Raw genomic sequence first — 25784 nt, forward strand, 5'->3', positions numbered from 1 at the left:
TGTGCCGCAAACTTGATAACATGCCTGAATCTGACAAAGTGGGTCATGTGTTAAAGGGAATCGCGGACGACGTTTTAAGCTTATCAGCTTACAAGTAATGCACTAAAATCTGTCGGTATCATTAAAGAAGGCCATTGCTTCAAGGAAGCCAAACAGGCGCATTCGTAACTTATAGACCCGCTAGCCCCAAACGGCTGCAATTTCCTGATGTGAAGACCTGCTGCACTGGCAAACCTCAGCCTCGCCGAAATTCTGACACATAATTGGACGCGAACTGGAAGATAAGATGAATGCACCAACGTGATGGCGGCAATCAGTGGTCCACCATATCTCTTATTGAAGCCGTCGTCCATGAAGATCTTGCAAAACGTGTTCTCCAGACCGTCATCCCGTGCGTCCGTCTCCAGTACACGAAATAACTGCGATGACTTCGAGACGACTTACGTATCCACTTTTCTGTCGACGTAACTCTAATGACCCATGGACGCCAGACGACGAGCCGATTTGCTTCCAATGCCGCCGCATAATAATGATCCCCTCTGGCACGTGCAGTGTTTCACTTCTCCCCGCACTGACGAAAGGCCTGGTCATTTCCTACCCTATACAGACCAGCACAGCTCTAGGGTCGGCGGTCCGATTCCCCGCTTGAGCCGCTCGCTCCCCCTCTCCGCCCCCTGCGTTGTAAGTCCCGCTAGCACCAACGACTTCGCTCATATCCTGGCCTCAAGGGACGCTCCCAGATAGAAAACTAGGTGCTGCAGTGCTTGGCGGTGAAGCTGAAGCATGTATCCAGCCCCAGCGTCCTCATTTCGGCAATAGCGCGCGCCATGATTTGCTCGCTATTCCCGTTGATCAAGTCCCTATCAAAGCCCTGACATCATCAGTTCACACCTATGGGGCCGCCTCAGCTAAGTACTTGCTCCTGCTCTAACAGCCGTTGTTCGTGTCGCTGACAGCGGTACGTCTAATATGGGCGGACAATGCAAAGCTCGTTTGGCCATATCCGGCCACCATACATCCGTTATGTTCGCCGTTCTGGACCAGTACCCTGACGAAGTCATTCTTGACCATGATCCTGTCTGATCACTCCGCACTCATCGACTGGACATCAGCGTTCATCAGCTTGACCTTCCTCTTTCTACGCAGTCGCCGCCTCCAGTTGAGTCTCGTCTTTGTACAGTCGAGTTTGTCCGCCGCCTCAAGCCGCCTTACATCTCTTTCTCGTCTGATCCACCTGGCTCTAATAGCCACTACATCATCTCTTAAGCACTTAATGTTGCTCTCATATGACGCTTTGTACTTGCGCCCACCGTTTTACCAGCATATGCAAACCGAGCATATATTCCGGCTCTGAACTTTGCTTCGTCCATCCAAGAGAGATGCAAGACATCTCTCTCGCTACACGCGCGACCCACTGTAGAATGCGTCATATCGACGGTAGACAGCTGTGTACCTCTCACTGATGTACGCCCAGGTATCGCCAAAATTCAAGCCGTTAGACTTTCATCTTCCAAGATTGTCTAAACCAGTGCGCAGCTTTGTCAATTTGTGCTCGTATTTTCTCCAATTTATCCAAGATTTTGTGATATCCCTCGACTCCTTACCGACCTTCTTAAGAATGAACCCCACTTTACCCTAAACCTTTTCAAGAGACTTAATTTTCTTTCCTCGGCCGACTGCTCACGAATTCGCCCATTTTGGCCAGTTTGACCGGTAGGCTTCCAATGATGTTCGCACAGACGCATCGAGATATGAGATTAGTGCCATCCTAGCTCGATGTCAACAGCGTCAAAATCGTGTCACAGCTAATGCCAACTTACCATCGCGGAAGATTTATGCAGTTACTGGAGTCGAGTAGATAAATTCACGCCCTATACCTTTTTGGCTGTTCATTCACAGTTGTCACGAATCACCATAATCCCCGTTGACTGTCTTCTCTAAAGGCTCCACCTGACACCTTGGGCATTGTGCACTGCACGTTCAAGAATATTCATACACTGTAGTGTACACGTCAGGACGTCTTCACTAGCACGCTGACAGCTTATTCAGCTACCCTGTGGAACCACCGACTTTGAAGACGCCTACTGTTCTACCGCCCCGCCGGGGTGGCGCAGTGGTTACGGCGCTCAACTACTGTTCACCAGGACGCCGGATCGTATCCCGGCCTCGGCGGCCGCTTTTCGATGGAGGCGAAAAGCAAGGCGCCCGTGTGCTGTGCGATGTCAGTGCACGTTAAAGAACCTTAGGTGGTCGAAATTTTCGGAGTCCTCCACTACGGCGTCTCTCATAGCCTGAGTCGCTTTGGGACGTTAAACCTCACCCCCCCCCCCCCCCCCCCCGCCCCGCCATAACGTTCTGCCTCCTATCTATCTTTACTGTCGTCGATATCGCCACTGAAGAGCAACAAGACCCTGCTTAGGACCCCTCAGGGATAGCATTAGCTCCGCAAACTCGGCTTCTCCCTAAATCTTTGTGTAAGTACATTCTGTTCTATACCACCACAAAATGAGCCTCTATGACCACCTGCTCGTCATTTCCCACCGTCTATGCTCTTCTATCCTTGAAAACCTGCATGGAAGCCGGCCACTTTATTGCGTCCCTCACGTACGCTCGGTTACGGCCCAGCTTTTTTCATACCCGGTGTAAATCGCACCGTCAAGCATTAGATTGTCACTTCTGACCAGTGGCCAATCCGGAAAAAGCCCTCCCCTTTGCCTGCCGGTCTTCTGCAACCCTCTGGAGCCCTTTGGTCATGTTCTCATGGATCTTCGCGGTATTTTCGCCACGTCCCTATTCTTGAATATACGATACAGTCCGACATCACGCGTGTTTGCCTACTAGTTGTGCTACCCAACTCACCAGTTTTCTATTACCAAACCTCATTCCTTACCACAGCGCCCCTCATCAACGGCTCATCGACAGCGGCTGTTATTTTCTTCCCAGATTATAAGGCCTCCTTCGTTCATATTCCAAACACAGCACAAGCTCGCGACAGAATGCCATCCTCAAACCTACGGGCACACGGAACGGCTCACCCGCACGCTGACTCACATGTTGCTTGTGTATACTTCTTGCCAGACTACCGAAATTGGGACGCAGGCTTGCGTTATGTGACCTTCGCATATATTTCTTGACGGAATAACACCACATGGTATTCCCCCTTCTGCCTTTTGATAGCGTGTGATGCTATTTCGTAAATAATTATATGCGAAGGTCACACAAGGCCAGGCTGCGTCCTAATTTCGGTAGTCAGACATGACTACCAGGCAGAACCCCCCTCCTGCGTTTTGATTGACAGACACAAAACCTTGCCCTTGGACCCACCCATGCTGCCTTCTCCAGTCCCCAGCACTGCAGACCACGAGACGCCCAGACCATGCTGGTGCATCAACAAACCGACAGTTGCCTCCACGCCTTTAAAGCATACCAGACGTCTGCTCACGACTCTACGACTCTTCGTCACGTCGGTCTCTTCGAGAACTCGTTTTCTAAGTGCAGTGGCCTTCACGGTGCACCGCGTCTCCTTGCGTCATTGCCGCAGTGCTGACATTGTCCATGTATGCCGACTGTACACCCTAAGTTCGGACGTTGCCACACTAATGCCGGGACGGCGCTTCAACATCCGGGGGTAGCAAGCAGATGACGATGAAGATGAGCGATGGCACGGAGAAGCATGAAGAGGGCGACGATCTCAGTGTTCTCAAAGTTGCTCGCAGCTTATACCCCGGTCAGACGAGCAAGTTTGTGTCACTTTCAGCGAGTGCACTCGCCTTAAGCGGCTTTCGCATTGTGCCACACGATGAACCTTAATGACACTCGCTACACACTCGGCTCAAAGTGACTTTGTCCGGCAGGCGAGTGTGTAATCTCGACAGTAGGGCACACACCTATCACTTATACATTTTTGAGAATTACAATGTTTTGAAATGTTTATCGTAATTTCATGAGCGTTTCTTTTAATAGGCAAGAGATTTAAGCTGTCCCCAACTAAAAACGATGCGCACACTTGAATAGCTACCCTCGCTCTCAGTTCTTGCGCTAAGGCAAAGGCGTTCGTCTGCGGCTGCATTTCGATGGTATGCGGTATCTCAAGCTGCATCAACGAAGTTGGAGTTATTTGTAACCCAATCTCTAGAAAGTCCTCACTTGACACGGCAGCATTTCGCTCAAGCGCCGGCCGGAGACGGCCCCGCTTTTCCTCCCGCAAGCCGCCAGCGCCAAGCCAGCACCTTTACGCACGTATGCACGAAGTCAGCACCTTTACGGCGCATCTGGCCCCGCTGTCACCGGCGTCAGAAAAGCGCGCGAGAATTTGTTTTTCCCGTAAATAATAATCCCTGGTGTAAAACAATAAAATAGCAGCTTGGGCATATTGGTTATGCATCTTGAGGTAACAGCGCGGAACACAGGACGGGAGCACAAGATTAGAGGACGACACAACGAGCGCTCGTTGTGTCGTCCTCTAATCTTGTTTTTTTAACAAAAGGACAAAGCGCTAACGACACATGGTGCAGCATTGTTAAAAAATGCTGCACCAACTAGCCCAACAAAAAGTCCTTCTAATCTTGTGCTCCCGTCCTGTGTTCCGCGCTGTTACTTCAAGATGTAAAGCAATGTCAGACATTAATCCTTCTTAGGGATCGTTGACCCGTACCGAGTCGCTAGTAGGTACGGATCTATATTTGCTATTTGGACGTACAATAAGTATCTACACATTAAATAACAAGCAACTAAGAGCCTCTGAATAAAAATTAAGCATAGGGATCTGTAGAGGTTAAAGAAAAACAGCGCGAAAGCTAGCCCACCAAAATGCTCTCTTGGATAGGGAATTGCCTTTTCGCGCGTTTCCGAATGTGAAATAGGCAGCTGTAGAGATAACTGATTAGAAAGCAGAAGAAAAACAACCACCTTCTGCACCTGGCATCCGAAACACTGACCTTGCGTGCTAACTACGGCTCTACTGAACTAAATTGTGCATCGGACGGAGCCTCAGCGTGTCCCCAAAAGAAGAAACCCGGGCCAATTTCAAAAGAGTGCGACCGCAGCGGGATCAGAAACCCATGGATTGCAATAGCGCTTAAGCAGTGACGGTTTTGCTCTCAAAACACTGTTGACGTACTTATTGCGTACACAAAAACAAGTATTTTGTTGTTTTATGCACCGGGAACGCACGGCAGCACGCGTTACATATTCTATTTGCAGACGACTTCAGAAACTCATTAGCAATGCTTGTAAGCACATCCAAAGTGGCCGATAGCAGCGCCGCCGCTTCGTGCCTCATTTGCGAGGACCCAATAGGAAATCCTTCCCACCCGCTGCACTGCACTGTACTATGACAATGGCTATTCAATCTTCAACCTCCTCAGGTATTTATGTTGCATGCAACCTATCGATCATTTTGCTCCCCAGCACTGAACTCCTCCATACCAAGCGGACTTGCAACGTCCTGTGATACCACGAGTGGCTGTGTTTTCTTCGCCTTTACAAGGAATTATCTGCACGGTTACATTATAGTTTCACAAATACCGGCAGCCAAAACAAAATCCCCTGCGCTTTCTTTCGCCTTCCTGGCTGTCGACTTTCTTCATATTTATATCACAACGCACCCCTCATTTATGGTACATTTATTCGCCGGACACATGAAAGACATTTTAGCCGTAATTTTAGAATCAGGAACGAATACTTGCAGTTGACCGACAACGAGATTGCTCATGACTAACGCAGAAAACGTTCGCCTCTTGGGAGGGCGGAAGCCACATTTCATATTAAGGATAACCGGAAAGTATCAGGCACTGGATCAAAGTAATTAGATTTGTCTTTCGACGTCTCGAATGACAATTAATTTGTGGTTCAGTTTCAATTCAATTTCATGCCTACGAGTTTGGCTTCGGAGCGACGCTCCAGTAGTGTACGAGTTTTACGTTTCATTTTTCTTTTTTGCTTTTGTGTAGGGCTCCAAAGCTATGGCTTATTTTCAATCCTGAAAAACCAGGCTCAAGCGAGCGTGCGTGCGTTTTCGTGTATGTGCGCGCGTGTGTGCGTGAAAGAGAAACATTGATATGCTAAATATACCATAATTCTCTTTTGCATCACATGTATTGGCCTCGGTGACGGACAACCGGAGCCATGATTCACGCACGCTACGAAATTTTAAGGCGAAATCTTTTAATGGCTCATCGTTGTCGTCAGCAAAAGTGTTCCGCTTTTGCGGCGGCTCTGATACGTAAAAATTAAATTGATAAAGCTTTTCACCCGCCGGTGAATCGAACCTCCAGACCTTCACCACTGCGCCACGCTCCGGATTTCATTTTGTTTTTTATTGCCGGTCAACAAAGTATATAGGCCGACCTGGCCAGTCGGCCGACCTTCACTGGCCGACCTTTGACTTAATCGATGCCTTAAAACGTTTTCATTGCGATCAATGCGTCAATCACATTCTTCCACTGAGGCTGCTCAAGCTGACTGCGGAGAACATCTCTGAGAAATGTTTCAATGAAGTTGTCCCTGACCAATCTTCTACATTTTCTTCGACGTGCCTACATACCATCCGCGTTTTCCAAATGCTGTGGAGGCCCTGCCTCATAATCATGTCGTATGGACCTCGTCACTTTGTACGGGTAGAAACCGGATGCCGTAACGATGAATGGGTAGTATTTTTTGAAAGTTCTTTATAATATATCCCAATGAAAAACAAGATACCAGCACTCTATAAAAACGTCATCGATGGTCTTTGGTTTTTGCAGATTGTGCAGTTGAGAGTACAAGGTACAAATTTACCATTAAGGCACGTTTTTACGGGAAGGGTACCAGAGTGAAGCTTGAAGAAAAAAGATTTGACGGTTGGTCTTACCGGCATCTTCCTAACTCTCTTAGGGCATCTTGTCCCTTGCCTCCACAATATATGGATCGGTATAGAGATACGGGTACAAACAGGTTGAGCAAGTCCTTATACTATATTTTTCTGGATACAGTACTAAAATACTCAACCGAAAACGGGCACGCAAAGTTTGCAAGGCAAAAACAACTTTTCTCAAAAATCCAGTGACGGCGAGATTTCTGGCCGGATAACTAGACACAACAAAGTCCGGTATCATGTTACAATAAGCGAATCTGCATCATTGTGCGCCGCAAAGGGTCTGTTTTATTGCGCAATAAAAGAAATCGTGATACAACTTGTCTCAGAAACAAGTTGGAAAAACGAAGGTCATCCCTTTTCATGGGAAGAAACAAATTAGAGCGGCTAGTTCGCGCCAACTTTGAGCTCCAAATAAAAATTTCGACTACTTTATGCAGTTTCTGCACATTCGAGCGGGACATGCATGAAAATTGCAGCAAATACCAAATTTTGGTAATCAAAGAGAAATTACAGGCACTTGCACGTGCGAACACTGAGAGGTCGAGCCCTTTCCACCCATCCGCTTTTTGCGTATCGGGAAATGCTCTTCATAATTCCCCTTGTCTACAGTAAGAATGATACCAAGATTCCTCGAGTGACAGATACTGCGCCTTTCCTTTCCTGTAGACGAATTATAGAACGCCGGTGAACTTTGATGAGTTCAATTAAATGCTTGTTGTGTTCGACAAGGGGTGCACGATGTACCGTCACGACGGGCGATTAATGCGCCCCACCGTACGCCCTTTCATTTGGTGCTTCCTCGAGCGCCGTTCAGCAAACAGAAGCCGAGATGTCAGTGGCGTTTGAAATTGATATACAGGATAGAAAAGGCGCAGTATCTGTCACAATTCTCTGCGTACATATGTACCATGCCATAAAGGAAGGAAGGAATATGAAACCGTAGTCACCCTCTTTACTCGAAGCATCATTCACCGCCACATTCGCAACGAATGCGTAGCAGAATGCGGCATTCAGGCTTTCGCCTCTCACCCCCTTAGTCGCCAGTGTCATTTTTTTCTGTGCCTAAAATGCTCTAAGCGCGTTTCAATTTCGAGCAGTAATTCTTCCCTGTTTCTCAGTTTAGTTGCTTCCTGCAAAGTTATTTAAGTTGAAGGGTGCTCTCAATTAAATGCTTTTTGTGAGTAGTGCGTGTGCCAGGCGATTATGTATCACCTTGAGACGTGGCTCTCGCTGGAAACGCAAAGCAGCAGAGCATATGACACCATGAGTGGAATGTGGATAAGCATTTGGTTCCTCGAAAATGCTTGCAATTATGACGACAAGAACGAATATTTTGAATAAAGAGATGTTTCTCGGCGGTGACTTTATGCCGCTCTCAACAGCCACTTTGACCTCGTCTTTGGTGTACCGTGTTTTGGGCGTTTTTTATTATCAACCAAACAACAGACTTTCACAACCGTCAATGCCTACTGCGACAATGAATAGACAAAAAAAAAGCGGAGACTCGTTTTCTTTGGCGGCCTCTCTTTCCACGGAGCTTTCAAACGAGCTTGCATTTATGACGGGTGGCTTTCAGCAGCCTCGGCGCAGAGAACGTCGAAGCGGTGGAATAAGGTACGCATATTTCTTCACCACGAAATACAGCAAAAGCCGTAGGCTCTTTTCACTAATCGAGTGAGTTCAAAACGGAAAAACTATCTGCTTTTTGCAAATATAATTTTCACTAAGAAGCTATTTTTGCATGAAGCAGATATGCCCCCAATAAAAAAATCAGACATCAAACTCCAATTAAAATAAGCAGCACTGCAAAAACGTTTTCACCAACACTGATTCCTAATTCATACTTTATACATTATGCAGCCAAAGGCCAGACGATGTATTCAAAGAAGGAAAACTTGAACTTCACATGCCTTGAGTCAAATCTCCAGGATTAGCGAAAATGTTCATACATTTAGCGTCTTAGCTTTCGCATAGAAATTAGAAACATGATGTGAAATATGTGTAAAATACTTACGCCTTGCATGTCTGAATCACAACAAGAGCAACCAGGAATAACTGGTAGTCTGCAGAAAGGTACCACAAGTGCAACATGGTGGACTGTAAAACATAAGCAAAACGGTTGATGTTAGCATCAATGCAACCATAGCTGCATCAAGGGTGGCGTCTACTCTGTACTGCTTGGAGGCAAGCGACATGCTGCAAATAATGAGGCTGTCTTCTGAGAGATTCCTAGATCATGTGCGGCGCAACTTGGTGCCCTGCTTCGGTTCATACCTTGCAACCATGTTCACTGCTTAATTATTGGGTTATATTAAATGTAAGCAAGAATTGGAAGCCAACCGTCCTGTGGGGTCAATTCCTCGTTATACGGTTGGAAATGAATTCTCGGCTGAGTGAAGGTAATTACAGTAATTACAAAAGAATCTAGTATTTTGCTTCATACGTTCCAGGGCTGACCGTATACGGTGCGTCCTCTGCAAAGTTATAATTGTGTCATTTCTGCGGCTCACTAGGTTCATTGTGAAGGTGCCTTATCTGACCTTTGCTGAACAAGCTCTCCCAGTTGAAATGACGTCTTAGCAGCATTCCAGTGTTTTTGACAAATTAGCAGCGCTCTCTCGCTTACCACCTCTGTGTCTCCTCTCCAGTTCCGCATCTGAAGAAGTAGATCCCACCAGTGCTTTCGTACTTCGCTGTAGAATTTCTTATAAAATTCTTGAGTGTTCGGTCCAGATGCAATCAGTGGTAGCAGGTACATGCACATGATCATGAAGAACAGCGGCACAGTGCACCTGCAAATGGAACGGAAATGCAGGGCACTTCCCTTAGGAAAATATCAGAACAGGTGATTTTTTTCTTTCCTGCCCTCGAATGAAGCGTTGTACGCTCTTTTATTGTTTGATACACCAATGGCATTGCACTCAAGAGCAGACAATGCTGTGCGTATTTTTAGACTAAGACGCAGTAATGCAACAAACAGCAGTTATTAACTTTTCGTTGAGCGGCATTAGGTTAGATTGTCTAAAATTGCTTAAATGGATAGTTGCCTACAGAGATAGTTGCGGATAGTTGCCTAATTTTGTAAAGGCAGCAAGCAAAAATAGAGTTACACAGTTGATTTAATTACCGATTTCTGACTACAAAGAGACGGCTTTTTATTTAAACAATGGTTCAGTCTCGGACCAGTGCGCAATTACTGATCTCTTCAGTTAACGACCAGAGTTCTTGCTCCGGGCAAGAAAGGGGGCACCGTGGATATTTAAAGCTGGGCCATGAAAGCAAATAATTCCATTGTCTTAGCCACTGTACGCCATCTTTAATCATCTCCAATCCAACTTAACACAATTTATTATTAGAACTCACCCTAAATCGTTCCGCAATGCAACCTAATTCACTTTATTCCCACTACCCTGTTGTAATCAAACTTTAGTCGCAATCTACCAGAATCTGGCTACCCCATTCCAACGTAATGATCTTAACTTACTATAATTCACCTACTGCAACGTAGTGCCTTATGAACCACTCTAAATGTACCGCAATCCACCATCATGAGACGATGATACGTTTTAATCTTAAGTAACCTACCCCTAAGCCACTACAATCCAGTAGTTTAACGTAATCCATCGTAACACTTCTTAATACAAGAAAAACATGTGTGGTTGGAGGTAAGAGCACCTTGATTCAAGGTAATTCGTCATTATCTCTCCCTGATCCAACATTATCCATCCTTAAACTAACACTGTCTAACAGCTCGGGTCCCTTATAAACCAAGCCATATCTCGCCCCGTTACGCGATATCTGGAACGCTGTCATCTACCCTTGCGCTGTGAGGCCATTTGATCACGAATCTTTTGCTTGCCATCTCTCGGTCACACTGGACGATGAGTTTCGTTATAATGGGACGAAACTTATTAAAGTAACCTTAATAATATAACCGAACAGCAGACTTTGCCTTTCAATCGACAGCGTATTTTAGGAAACACTAGTCTGAACGCCCACTTCAGGCAAAATCACCTCAACGCTATCTTGATCTTGATCGCCAATCTCAGTGCAAACTAGCTCGAAGTTGTCTAAATTTTTTGCTTGCACTGATAATGCGAGTAGAACAGCTTCCTTACTTTAACTTCAAGGAGGATTCTAAATAACGCCGGCACAAAGGCCGCAGCCAGTTATCATCAAACGTCTCATTGTAGAATATACACAGAATATTTTGGAAGCTGACTGGAAACAGCGGCTTATTACAGCACTTCATGAAATGTTGCTTAAAAACTTTAGACGAGTTATGAGACCCCATTTGTAGGTAATATCTTCAAATTTTGGCCCAAGCATAGCTCCACTCATTCAGTGTCCAGCAGCATTCCGCCGTATTGCATCGGCGCTTTTAATAGAAAATTGCGAATCTAATGGCCGCCTCTACCCTTTATTCTACACTTGCAATTGTGCATGAAATGGATAATTTTGTCTCCTTTCGTTTTCTGAAATCATCCTCATTTGAGCAGAGCACAGCATGGTGAAAGCAAGCCACCAAGGCAAACCTGTACGGAGCCCAAATATTTTCTCACTCGCTATGCTTACCTTATAAATCGTCTGATGACTGCAACCACGCCTACGATTATGTGGTCAGTCTTCTGCTTTCTAAGCACGAAGTAGAGCAGAAATCCGCTGCACGCAAGAAAAACAAAGAACAAGCAACATCTCAATCTTGAATCAATAAAAGAAAAAAAAAGGGTAGCCAGTAGCTTTTAGCTTTCAAGTATAACATTTTAGAGCAAATGATGAGAGCAATCAACTTCCAGTTTTAATTATTCGCGATCTAAGGATGGGCAAGCTCACGCTTACCTGAAGAAGAAAAAGCTGTCCACTCCTTGGTATCCTGCCGTTACGATCATCGTCTCCCACCGCTCAAAGTAGTGCAATGCATTAAGGAGCCTTGCTGAAAAAGTGCACCGTGAATGTGATGAAAAAAATTATTTATCGACACATACCCTCCCAACTATTACCGAACATTATATCTTGGTACTCATCCTGGAAGTGCGCATAAACATCACAATGAAATATTTTTCAGAGCTGTAATAAAAGATATCTAACAGCTGCGTAGGGCCACCCAAAATAAACAGGTGATGGCAGAGAGTTCTGACGAAATGCGATTCACTGGAGAAGGTAATGGCAACCCACTCCAGTATTTCCTGCCAAGAAAACCCCTATGACCAGTCACAATAGCATTAATGATATGGCGCCGGAAGATGAGCCCCCCAGGTTGGAAGGCGTCCCACATGTTACTGGGGATGAACAAAGGGCGATTCCTAGTAGCTCCAAGACGAATGAAACGGCTGGGCTAAAGCCAAAAGGACGCTCAGTTGTGGATATGTCGGGAAGTTACCGAAAAGTCCGATGTTGCAAGGAGATATATCACATAGCAACATGCAATGTAAGTTCTATGACGCAAGGTAAACTGGATGTCGTCAAGCGAGAAATGGACAGATTGAACATTGCTATCTTGGGTATCAGCGAGCTCAAGTGGACCGAAATGGGAGAATTTAACTCCGGCGACAATTATGTCTTTTATTGTGGGCACGAATCCAGGAGAAGGAATGGGGTCGTTCTCATAGTAAGCAGAAGAACGGGCAAAGCAGTGCTAAACCCTAAAACGACCGAATGATTTCACTTCAGATCCAAGGTCACCCTTTCAAAATAACAGTTATCCAAGTCTATGCACCAACCACTTCTGCTGAAGAAGCTGACGTTGGGAGATTTTATGCTGACCTGCAATGCTTTTAGACCGCACTCCATCATCAGACGTCCTTTTTCTCATAGGAGACTGGAATGCTAAGGTAAGGAGTGAAGAAATATCCGGAATTACAGGAAAGTTTGGTCTTGGTGAGCCAAGCCAAATGAAGCTAGTAGAGTTTTGACAAGAAAACAACCTGACCATAGCGAATACTCATTTTCAACAGCACAAGAGGCGCCTGTACACATGGACTTCACAGGACGGTCTGTATAGGAATCAGATTGATTATATTCTTTGCCGGCAGAGATGTAGAAGCGCTATACAAGCAGTAAAAACAAGGCCTGGGGCCGATTGTTGCACCGATCATCAGCTTCTTGTTGCCAAATTTAAGCTTCGATTGAGGAAAACGCATAAAACTAGAAGGCCTTTCAGGTATGATCTGGATCAAATTCCACAATTATATGCTGTGGAAGGGAGGAATCGATTTCAAGAATTAGATCTAGAAGACAGAGAGCCCGAAGAGATGTGGACTGATGTTCGTGATATAATACAAGAAGTTGCTACTAAGGTAGTTCCAAAGCAAAAGAAATCCAAGACAGCAAACTGGTTATCTGAAGAGGCTTTGCAAATAGCTGAGGAAAGGAGGATGGCAAAAGTTATTGGGAAAAGAGAAAGATACAAGGTTTTCAATGCGGATTTTCAGAAAATAGCTAGAATAGATAAGAATGCCTGCCTGAAGAAACAGTGCCAAGCAGTTGAGGACAACAGCCAATTGAGGAACACAAGAGCTCTGTATAAGACAATCAAAGATATCACAGGAAGCTTCTGTGCTAAGCTGGGCCTGATAAAGGACAAACGAGGCAGGGACCTCACTGAAGCCTCAGAGATAAAGACGAGGCGGCAGGAACACACAGAAGAACTGTACAAGAAGGACCCGGATGGGCAAACCCAACATAAGACGGTCGTGATTACTGATCTCGAGCCGGGCATCCTGAAGAGTGAAGTCAAATGGGTCTTAGCCAGCCTTGCTAAGAACAAAGCTAGCGGAATTGATGGCATTCCAGTTTAGTTGCTTCAAAACCTCAACCACGACGACGCCGTTAACGTTCTATATAGATTGTCAGAAAATTTGGACAACCCTGCAGTGGCCACAAGATTGGAGGAGGTCAGTATACATCCCCATTCCAAAGAAAGGCAGTACTAAAGATTGTTCCAACTACCGCACGATCGCGCTTATTTCGCATGCTAGCAAGGTGATGTTGAAAATCCTCCAAGGTAGGCTGCAGCAGTATGTGGATCGGGAGCTTCCGGACGTGCAAGCTGGGTTTCGCAAGGGCAGAGCAACTAGAGACCAGATTGCCAACCTTCACTGGATCATGGAAAAAGCAAGAGAGTTTCAGGAACCCATCTACTTCTGCTTTATTGATTATGCGAAAGCGTTTGACTGCGTAGATCACAGCAGATTGTGGCAAGCTCTCCAAGAGTTGGGAGTTCACATTTACCTCATCTGTCTCCTCAGTAACCTGTATGAAGGGCAAGAGGCCACAGTCAGAACTGGGCATGGTCTTACTGATTGGTTTGCGATTGAGAAGGATTGAGACAAGGCTGCATACTGTCGCCCTGCTTATTTAACCTATATGCTGAGTGCATCATGAGGAAGGCCGGTCTGGACGAGTGTTCAGCTGGAGTGAAGATTGCTGGGAAACGTATCAACAACCTTAGATATGCGGATGATACCACATTAATGGCAGAAAGTGAAGTGGAACTCCAGAAACTCTGATGCGCGTACAAGAAGAGAGTGAGAAGTTTGGGCTTAAACTGAACATTAAAAAGACAAAGATCGTGGCGTCTTGCCCTATCAAGTATTGGAGCATCAAGGGAAAAGAAGTGGAAGCTTTGACAGATTTTTTTTTCTTGGGCTCCAAGATTACCCCGGAAGTAGACTGCAGCCATGGAATTAGGAGGCGCCGGCTTCTGGTAAAGAGAGCCATGGCTAGCCTTGACCAGCTAGTAAAGAGCAGATACATTACACTGCCAACCAAGGTCCGTATAACTCGTGCTATGGTCTTTCCAGTTGTGATGTATGGATGCGGGAGTTGGACTGTGAAGAAGGCTGACCGCCGAAGAATTGACGCGTTTGAATTGTGGTGCTGGCATAGACTCCTGAGAGTTCTTTGGATGGCCAGAAGATCAAATCAGTCGATATTGTCGACCATAAACCCTGACTGCTCATTGGAGGGTCAAATTCTAAAGCTAAAGTTCAGCTACTTTGGTCATCTGATGAGAAGAGCGGAGTCGCTGGAGAAAGATTTGTTGTTGGGAAAGGTTGAGGGTCGCCGGAGAAGGGATAGGCAGCGAACGCGATGGTTAGATGGCATCCTCGAGGCGCTGCAGACGAAGTAATGTGATGTTAGGAAGATAGTGAGAGACTGGAAAGCGTGGCTTGATATGATCCATGGGGTCACGAAGAGTCGGACACGACTGAACGACTGAACTGAACTGAACTGAAATGAAATGAACTGTTAGTTCTGGAAAAAAGCACTTCTTTGCATGAAACGGATTTGCAAATTACGCTCCCTAGCTGTGAAATGAAAGGTAAAGCAGAAATATTTTACTGCATGCGAGGGCGGCAGCTGAACTAGCAAACTACGAAACGCAGCACTTATCAGTGAGTTTGTTAATGAATGGACTATATTTAATGATGCTGCTCGAAACAGTAGTGCAAGCTCTATGTGAGGAGGTAGGCGCATAAGCTTTGCGCATATGGTGTTTGATAAGCGGCGAGAGTAAGGCGTTTTCCCTTGGCCTGGTAACGGATTGTCTATCACAGTGGGAGTGCGTGTTAAGTACGAAACAGTTTTTTCTGACTTAAATACCTTCACTTCACAATGTTAGGCTACTTAGCTGGCCCTGAAAACATTTATCGTCTAAAGGGCCCTTGTTTTTCAGCGCTTTTCCTGTCTATTATACGTCGACCACACCCTTCACGGTGAAGTGAAAAGACGCGCGGTACAGTACGTGTGGCTGTCTGTCCATACTGATGGCCATTAATAGTTTACAAAGAGCGTTATTAATAAAGAGTGCCATTGAGAGCGTTAGGTTCAAAAAAGACAATGCATTTTAATATTGGTCTCTTCATGCAATAATGCCACTTTAGAATGCGCTGGTTTCAATAAGGAAATAAAAAGAGAATGCAATAAGTATCTCACTGATGTTTTCGGTGATTATTGCGTAAGAATGTCCAAGACAGATCCAGAAGATGCTGAGGAACCGGATGCCGTGCACAAATCGGTAAGGATAGGTGTCGGAAAATTTGTCCTCGTTTACCCGCAGGATTACCCTCGTATTGGTGAGCAGCGAGAATGCTACAGCACACCGGTACGGGAAAGCTGTAATACACATAACAAGAGAAACACCGTGAGCAGCGACTAGTTGCCGTCTATTTTTAGGGCCATACTCTATTGAAGAAAATGTTTCATGGTACCACTATAGTTGACCACATTCTGCAAGGTTCTAGGCCTCAATCCTTTCAATACCAGCCACAACCAGTGTAATATCAGCTGAAGCAGATACAAGCACACACTTTCCGCTTCACAGGATTGGTGCGTTAAAGGTACCGTAAAATTCCGAGCAAGCACCCCCCCCCCCCCCCTAACACTTCGAAATTACCCGAAAAGTGGAGGGGCCGCTTTCCCGGAACGGGACCGAAATTCAAGATGGCGGCGACATTTGTCTACCGGAAGAAAAAACTCGGCGGTTATCAATTCAAAATTTTATTAATCCTTAGCAACATCAACATGATTGAGCGAAAGAATTATGACTGCTACGTCAATCACTCTCAAACCGATCGAAAGACTCCTCCGAGTCAGGCACAAAAAAAAGTTCACAGCATTCTGCTTGAAGTACACCCCCCCCCCCCCCCCCCCCTGGTTTTCTGGCGCCACGGCTCCAATATATACCAGTCCGTCATGCAGGTCGCCTTCCTAGGAGCCATCGAGTGCGGTAGTAATGCCGCAACCCTTGAAGGAACGTGCCACTGTCTCTTCGAGTACAGCAGGCCACGCCTCGGAAACGAAGGACATGCTGCTGCGACGGCTCCTTCAGGTTCCCTTTGGTTGTCCTCTCTTTTTCACGCATATATTCCTCCCACAAGCGCCTTAGGGTGGACCTAAAAGGCTTATTCTAGAACACATCGGCCGGCTACAGGATGCTCGTGTACCCCGCAGGCACGTAGAGCGCGTCGGTATCATGCTCCTCAAAAGCATTTTTGGCAGCTTGCGTTTTATGAATGGGCGCCTGGTCCAGTACCAGTAAACGCCGCACGTCATCGACGTTTGGGCCCCAGACTCTCGACAGCCACTCCTGCATTTTTTCTGAAGTCATCCAGCCATTTCTCGTGGCGGTGAGACGACCAGTTGCAACGAGTGAAAAAAAGTCAGCATTTTGATAGAACGAACTTCGAGACGCCGTAATTTCTCGCCGCACTAAAAAAAAAATTATTTTTATGCGCACCTAGTATGCACAGGCTGGCAAAGGCCCTGGCTGGAATTCTCCCGCTCTGTTCTCTGAAGATAACGAAGGCCGGGAGCTTGTGGCCACTGGCGCGTGCGGCTAGGCAAACCGTGAAGCCTCGCCGGGCACATCCAGTGTTTGCGATGTGCTTTCGCCGACCACGTTGTTTGTCCTGTTGTCGGACCATCGTTTGATTCATATTGGCGATGTTGAACAAGGTGTAGTCGTTGCGCTGTCGCAGGGAGTTTGCGGCAGACCGAAAAAGCATTTGCTGCCTCCAAACATTCCTCAGGCGTCTTCTGGCTCACGTTCGCAGAACTGCGCATTGACACGCCGAACCGTTGCTTCCACCGGCATATGTAGTGGCTGGAAGCTACAAAGTTTCCCAACTGCATGCTGTTTGCTATTCTGATAGCCTCTTCAGACAGAAGCCGGTTGCTAACGGCACGCCGTGCTGTTCTTTCGCGTTCGAAGAACTCGAAGAGCGCATCGTCCACGCTTTCACTAAACACCGGCGCGCCGTTACTGAACTTTCTTCGAAGTTTTCCTTTTCCGTAGTTTTGCTGCAGCAACTTCTAGAAATTCTTGTCCCATTCCTGTATTCGTTTCCGGTCGAGCTCGAAGATGCGAGACATTTGGTGTACGCTTTTTCCGTTTTCTCAGTGCCATTGTATACCCTCAATTTTCTTTGCCCCTGTGTAGGAATGCATTAGCGACCTGACAACGTCAAAACAAAACAACAAATGACTAGTAGAGAACGGACATGCGAAGGGCTTGAAAAGCAGGATTGGATTGGATTGGATTCTAGGACTGGATGGGGCAGGCCAGTGTTGCATGAGTGGTGCGCACGGTGCGTGCTAAGGGTGAGGAAGGGGGGTGGGGCGCTTTCCTGGAACGGCGCGGAAATGTGACATTAAGAATGAACTTAGGGGAGGGCCCTTGGACAGGTAGGGACGCTCGTTCGGAATTTTACGGTATGTGTGACACATCGTTAGATCTGGACGCTCATACTCACTTGCAATGTTGCCAAGTGAAAAATAGAAAACCCGAATCAGGGGAGGTCCAACACCCGCTTAATTCAATGTTTGCATCAAAAAGCTACGTTTTACGTTCTTGGTTTTGATAATCCTTCTGCAAAACAATCAATTGCCACTAACAATATATTTGAAAGCCCTTTTTATGTTTCACTAGAAACTTGGGACTACGAATACTTTCATTATATCCCGCCATTCTTCTGTAGGTGCAAATCATTATTTCAGGATAACATCTTTCTTTCCTGCTCTAAAATGTATACTGCAGGCAATGTCACTCGCGAAAAGACGTCGTCTTCTTCATATTCGTTGGCTGAGCGCGAATATCTGCTAATACCACTAGGCAGGATTCCAGCACTGCTGTCAGCGTATACCTTCAAACGTGTCGATATTCTGGATTGCATTTGCGAGCGTTTAGTAGGCTGCACAGTATTTCCAGTTATTTTCAAAAAGTGCGAAAGGCTTGGGGGCTTCCCTATACAGCAGGTGTTTCTTGCTGTTTCTTCTTCTGCCTTCGCTCGTACAGAGTGGTGTTGGTGACCACCGCTGCGTCCGTGGCTCAGCGACACATTGCTGTGTGGAGATGAGGACTTCCCTTCTCGACTGTACATATTTATTTACACTTTTTACATCAACGTATTTACAATAATGTCATCGGATGCGACATCAAAGCATACAGGGCTAACTGCAACTAGGTGAACGATCGGAGGTCAGAGGCTAGCAGAATCAGGCCTTGGACTTCTGCTACACTTTTTCCGGAGTCCCTTGAGACCTCCGTCAGCCTAGCCTCCCTCCTCGAACAACCCGTCTGCCCTCGACCCTCGTCTGAGCCGCACTCTGCTCCGAGCCCAACTGTCTCGACGGTCGCTTCCTTAGCGTTCCCAAAATTCAATTCTAGTCCGTTGACCAATCAACGACTAGTAACTCTGTGACCAATAACATGCAGTGTTTCAAAATGGGCTGGCCAATCGCTGTGCCACATATACCTCTCTCGTACGCATGTTAAGTAAACAAACACAAAGCACGCTCTAAGCGGCGAGTAGTCGCGCACACAAACACATACATCTGCGATTTACTCCCTCTCCAAAATCCTCCCACGCAAGAGGCGCCAAGCAGAAGCAAAGACGAAAGGCGTCGACGGTTGCACTTCCGAAAACACACACGCGCAAACATCAGGTCCAAACATTCCGATCCCTGCCCTTGGTCGGTTGCGCGCGGGCGGCGGATTCAAAGGGACGTACAGGCGTCTTCCCGTGAAGACATGTCAACAGCTGTTCCCTCTGCAGCGCACTCTCCCCGTGTTACGCCGTGGTTCGGGATTTATGGCCTCCGCGCCCTCTCCACTCGAACCGGGGGACATAGCAGTTAGCGCCGAACCCACAACCACTGCTCTTACGCTGTGCTTTCTAACTGCCTTGTTTTGCCTCCCTCGAGGCACGGGACGGACAGAGCCGGCAGCGTCGCCCGCTGCCATGTGTTCTGGGCTTACTTCCGAAAAGCGGCCGCCTGCGCGACCGTCATAAATCAGCCCGCGTCAAGCTGCCCCTTGAGCTTGGTCGCCCCTTCGGAATCTTGCTTCTGGGCGAAGCCCGCCAAATTAACTTTCCCTGCCTTCGCAGTCGGCTCAATCAATTAAAATGAGACTCGTCGTGTCTGCTCCTTTTAAGTTCTCTGTTTACATGTGATGTTTAGCTGACCGAACATGCATGGAACCGTTCCGTTCTGCCAGTGCTGCATCAACAGCTCAAAGAAAAGATTTTGTCGTGGGAATCGCTGTACTTGTTCACTTCTTCTGTACGCGCACGGCTGTTTCAGCTGTGGGCGTCTTCTTTCATTGCATTCAAATGGCAAAGGTTTCTCTCGTGCCCTTCGTGAATTTCATAGGAGGAATCGACGGCCCTAACTGCACAAATGGAATTTATTTGCATTTGAGCTTTCAGTATCTAGTCTCGAAACTCAGGGTCCTCATTCCTACATTTCTATACACACTTCAGTGGCTGCAGGTTCTCGTACCGCATGCTCGGCACGTTGTCTTAGCGGAGTTATTGTAGAATTTATAGTATAGATGCGTTGATAGTAGCATAGTTGCCCCTCTTGTAGGGAGCAGATTCGTTAACACCGTCAGCAGGAGTGCGTCCCAACCGCAACGGCACATATGCCCCACGGTGCTAGACGCTAGGTGCGAGACGCGTGAGCTTCGACGCTTCGATCTGAATATTGCCAAATATTTAGAACTCGTGCTCGCATCCGAAGGGAGGGCTTCGCTCCTCTTTTTGGCGTCCAGCGCGAGGTGAAGGTCGGAGTGCGGATGCCGAGGCGACCGGTGAGCTGCCGGCATGTAGCGTCTGTTGAAGGAAGCGTGCTGCTAGCTTGTGAACACCGTATTGACACTTGTATTTTAAAAAGGAGGTCATGCCTTGACACGTTTTATATACAGGATTACTGATATATAAGAACCATTAGCGGTCCACTTCAAGTTCAATTTACCCGGCATCGACTACAGTCGTAGCCTAACATAATAAATAAAAGACAGTTTCACGTATATATGTAACCTGCGCATCTTACTCAGTGCAAAAATGTCTCGAAGGCTTAGACTTCTATCCCTCCCTCGCATTGGCCTTAACTTGTAGTACTAGGGATCCAAAGGTGTCGCAGGGATCGATCGCTGTTTGATCCTCTAATGTAGAAAAAAGCTCGAGGTAGAAGCACCTGTCAGGCCATATATTGTGAACTCCATTCGTCGAACTAACCGACTAGTGCCTGAACAGTTCTTCCTTAGGCATGCTCGGGATTTTCGCACTCAGCCGACGCCGTATTTTCTGGGGACTCTGAATGCTGGCATAATCGGTACTCTGAACAAATCCAAGGCTGAAATATGCCACGTACCATTTCGACGGTCGCTGTTCCATTTGGTGCTGAAGAGTTCAAATGCTGTTGCAGCAACAATTATTGTCGCAAGAACAGCCAGGAGAGCTCTGAAACACACAAGAAAAACAGCATTAGGGTCATGAGTTTAACATAGATGGATCAGATCGATTCATTCAGGAACTAGGCTGAGAACACAGCTGATAGGTCACTTGTAAAGACATGTCGTGTTGGTTCCAGATGCCCGAGCCATGCGTTAAGGCTGAAGTTTTGAGTTGTGTAGGTTTGAATGTGACGTTGTAGGGACAGTGGTGTCGGAACAAAGAGACGGGCACAGAAAAGAACGGCGATAGCAGAAAACGGTGCTCGCTGGTCGTCCAAGTACACATGCCCGTTCGGCATTTTCATCTCTTTCGTGGGAACTTAAGGAGCTCGTATGGCTACAGATACCGAAATACAGCGGCTTATTCGGAGCTAGTGTTTTGCGCTTCCGTTCGTTCCCCCGTTGTTCATTTTCCTTCTGTCCATACTTCGTTGGTTGGTACCTCCGTTACGTTCTTCGCAACCTTGTTTTATCATTCCTCCGTTCCTATCATCTTTCATAACAAAACGAGTTGCTGGATTCACCTCTTAGAACAATAGTTATCGAAAAAGGCACATCAGTCGATTCCTGTTGAAACACCTAAATAATTTAGAAATTTCAGACCCTTTTGCGACAAAAAATTCATTGCATGTTTTTAGCATGTTGGAAGGAGACCAGCGCATTGGATACGCTTTTTCAGTAGATGTTGACGATATCTTTTATTTAGTTCCACCTCTATAACGCAGTTAGACGTTGTATTAAGGCAAACGTTGTAACTTCCTTTCGGAATGCACCCGGCTTGAGCGTCGACAATTTTATTTCACTTTTAGAGTTTTATATCAACTTTTACTGATAATCGAAGGTTTTTGCAACGCCAGGGCATTTGCATGTGTCGCTCCTGTTTTGTGTAACGTTTTTCATAATTTGAGAACATTCTGGCCTCACTTATTGACGACGGAATGGTGCTAAACATTTTTAGATATGTCGACGACTTTTTAGTGATTTTAAATAGACGCGATACAGGTGGTTATTAGGAAGTCGCTATATAAATTTTGCACGAGTTCTAGCAACATGGCAGAGGGCTCTCGTTTACGCACGAGTTGCCGGAACAAAATAGCCTTCAGTTTCCAGACCTCAACACCAAGCTCGGCCCACTCAGAAAGTGTTAAGAGAGCCTTCTTTGGAATCCGCCCTTTGAGGGCTTTCATGGCGAGGTTGCGCATAGCGGGATTTCTTGACCACATATTGACAGCAGTCACTCTTGATCAAAGGGAGGCCAAAGAAAGCGCGCAGACAACAACGCGCTAGGCCAGTGGTGATACCTTACTTACACAACCACAACCTGAAAAGGGTTGGAAACACGTACGGTGTGCCGCTGGTCTTCTCGGCGCCAAGTAAATTGGCCAAGATTTGCCCCAAGGCTAGCAGTGGAGAAGTCAGGCAGTGGCATGAAACACTCCAAGCCGTACGTGCCACGGGCGTGGTTTATGAAATCCTGCTAAAATGTGGCAGGTATAGGTCGGGCAAACTGGCCGCTGTGTAAACGAACGTGCCAGGGAACGTTCACTTGGTAATGTGTCGCGCTCCTGCGAGAACCTACCAGCCCATTGTCGCTCTTGCAAAGAAGATAACGGTAAGCACTTGAGGATATCAAAATTCTTCGCAGACGTAAGGATAGATTGTCAGAAGCGTTTTTTATCAAGGGTGACACGTACCTCGGCACCAGAGCACTCTCCCTTCTTAATCTGGCATGAATTTCCTCTACGTATGCGCTCTCGAATAATGATTGGTGTACAAATGTGAGATGCATCTGTTTCAATAATATCTGTTAAAGTAAGCGCCCGTCCTGTGTTTTCGTCCAGTGCCCGTGCCTTTGTGTAGCGCTGAATATCTTTTTACGAAAACTTTCATCCACCGTTCACTCGTTCTTCAGCTTGTCACTACCACAATTTTTTCGTCCTCCATTCCGTAGAGAACCGATCGGTTCATTTCTTCACTAATTCTTTATCTGCTCGTCCTTTGCCGATTACCTTGCGTAATTCTATCAGTCCACCTACATTCTTTAAGTTCTTTGTTCAATCGCCCTCTATTCCTCCTTCCATTACTACGGTCCTGTTTAACAAGTCGTCAATACTGCGTCCCCTTGTTCCTGCATTATTTTCTTTCTTCATTCCTTTGTACACCGGTTCAGTTATTAGTCCGTTCCTTTCTTCGTCGTCCGCTCCTGGCTATCCTTGTTCCTTGGCACCTCTGTTCATTTTTTTCTTTGATCCTTCTCTCCTGCTCATATTCGCAATCAGGATCATTTGTTTCTTTTTTGTTCTGCCTCCATTCATTCCTTTCTTCCTCTGTTGTAGTCTGTTTCTTTCCTCTCTTTCCTTTTCATCTTTCTTTCGCTCCTTCCACCTTTCTTTTTTCCTCCGTTTCTTTCTTCACCTCCTGCGTTCCCTCATAGTTGAATATTCCTCCCACTCTTCCTCCCTCTGGTCGATCCTTCTCTCGTTCGTGTACAGTTTCAATTATTCGCTCGTTCACTGTGCTGCTAGTTTCTTCGCCATTTAGTAAAACTAGCTTTCGGGCAAGTTGATTATTCTTCCACATAAAATACGGCCACCAATGACAGAAAACACCCACGGCACGGACAATCGCTCGATTGTCCGTGTCCTGTGTGTTTCCTTCACTGATCATTTGCTCTTCCATTCTCTTTTTTTTTTTCCTTAGTTCGGCTTTCCTCGTTTCCTATCTTCCACTTTCCATTAATTGTTTGGTCCTAGCTTCATTGCTTGCTTCATACATTAAAATGCACCAATGTTTCCTTTCCCCATGCGATCGGCCTTCTTCCTTTCATTTTTCCGTTCTTCCTTTGCCCGGCACTTTTTCGCTCAATTCATTACTCTGTAGTTCATTTGTTCCCTACTTGGGTATCTTTGCACCTTTTTTTTTTTTGTAGCCCACTTTTGCTTCATTGGTTTCTTTTGCTCATTCCAGCGTTTATTTGCCACCGTTCTCTTTCTCCGTCGCATTATCCTTCCTTTACCCGTTTGTCCATACATCCATTATTTCGCACCTTCCGTGTTCACTCGCTCCAGTGTTTTTCCTTGCTATGTATACTCCGCTTTCCGTTTTCGGCCCGCTCGCACATCGTCCATTCTTTCTTTCCTTTTTTCCTCCATTATCTCGTTCCTGTGTTCCTTCGTACGGCCATTCAATTTTTGGTTGCGAATTTGCATTCTTGACATGTTTCTCTCATCCATCGTTCATCCTTTCCCATCTATCATGTGTGCGTTCCCTCTTCTGTTACACTTTTTCTTCCTACATAGATCAGTTCGTTACTCCTTCCGCCACACCTCCGTCCCTCCCCAGCTGATGCTAGTACGTCCATCCGTTCGTGCGATTAATCATGCTACGCAGACGGCGGAAGAAGAAAATCATTCTGCGACCGTTTGAGAAGCACCTGCTCCAAATACAGTAGCAGCGAACGTAAAAAGAGGGATTGATTTGCAGGAGACTGATGTTGTGCCAAGAAATAGGTGAAAACAAATTTTTATTATGTGTGCATGCACAAATTCACCATGTGAATAGGTATTATAATGCAGAAAAAAAATTACACAAAACAGTGTACACCAAAGTTTAAACAATTGTCTAAATTTAGGGGTGTTAATTTAAAAAAATGCAGTTTAAGGTACGTGCATAATTCTCGACGACAATACTCTATATCCGATATTATCAGATTTACTTAAGCAACGAAGTGAACAAACGGAATGCCCATATTTCGTTGTGTGGATGTTTTACATGCAAGAGCCATGCAATTTGTCGGAGCTACGTGCTTCAGTGTTTCTCAGTTTTTCGAAATCCTCGCAGAAAAAAAAAAAGAAAAACATTCGCTCTGTTTTAGCCTTGTTATCTAAAAACACACTGATGTCCGAAATAGCATTCTATTTTTTTAGCAATGCCATGGAGTGAGATGGGAACCAAAAAAAAAAAAAAATCAAATTCGCACTAATAGATGATGGGCACTTACAAGATGCCAGCTTGAGAGGCGCTTATCCCTTGATCCATGCTTGTAACGCAGTTTTTCACGATGATTCTGGTTGCTGGGCCGATTACTGCGCGAAAGAAGAACGTCACTTTTGCGACCGGCAGACTGTATTTTGTTAAATATATTCTGCTCCTCTATCAAGACTGCGTTGATCTAATAAAAGAAAAGTAACTCAAACCTTCGTATCAGCACTCAGAAAGAACAAACGACGAAAAGCAATCCGGCTGTTTACCTCCTGCGGTAACAAAGTCTCTGTTTCGTTGTGTGGATGGTTTATAAGCAAGAGCCACGCACCTTGTCTAAGCTACGTGTTTTTTCCTCCGTCCTCTACCGTCCTCTCCTCTATGGAGTCTGCATCAACCCGACGTGCTTCTTTCAATACTCGGCATCAGCAAGAAGGTTGCGCTATCACCGACAGAACTAAAACAAGTCACTGTTGAATACTTTCATGAGCACCATGCAAATCGTTTGCACGTCTACATCGACGGTTCAGTGAATGCCGTGAGTTCTTCAGGCTCCATGGTAATCTTCGCAACTCCCACAGAAGTAAAAGAGAGGACAATTGACCGGACTTCTTCGACAATCGCAGAGCTAACCGCTGTCGTGTCGCAATTAGGCATATCAATCAGCAGATCCCTCGGCGGTGTTTTTTTTTTTCACAGCTTCAAAAG

General features: G+C 46.1%; 1 protein-coding gene across 1 annotated transcript in view; it reads right to left on the bottom strand.

Annotated features, from left to right (window-relative positions):
* LOC146171611 (nose resistant to fluoxetine protein 6-like) overlaps positions 1–25784 on the bottom strand; it is a 223932-nt gene that overhangs the window by 53772 nt on the left and 144376 nt on the right. Inside the window, exons 5-11 of the mRNA XM_084586476.1 lie at positions 25096–25180; positions 21014–21102; positions 15794–15973; positions 11696–11789; positions 11432–11518; positions 9483–9648; positions 8871–8953 (exon numbers count right to left, since the gene is read on the bottom strand). Coding sequence (XP_084442602.1) covers positions 8871–8953; positions 9483–9648; positions 11432–11518; positions 11696–11789; positions 15794–15973; positions 21014–21102; positions 25096–25180 — 784 coding nt within the window. The remainder of the gene's footprint in view (positions 1–8870; positions 8954–9482; positions 9649–11431; positions 11519–11695; positions 11790–15793; positions 15974–21013; positions 21103–25095; positions 25181–25784) is intronic.

This window comes from Amblyomma maculatum, unplaced genomic scaffold (genome assembly GCF_055883805.1).
Source record: "Amblyomma maculatum isolate TAMU_Amacu unplaced genomic scaffold, ASM5588380v1 scaffold_19, whole genome shotgun sequence".
Classification (NCBI taxonomy): domain Eukaryota; kingdom Metazoa; phylum Arthropoda; class Arachnida; order Ixodida; family Ixodidae; genus Amblyomma; species Amblyomma maculatum.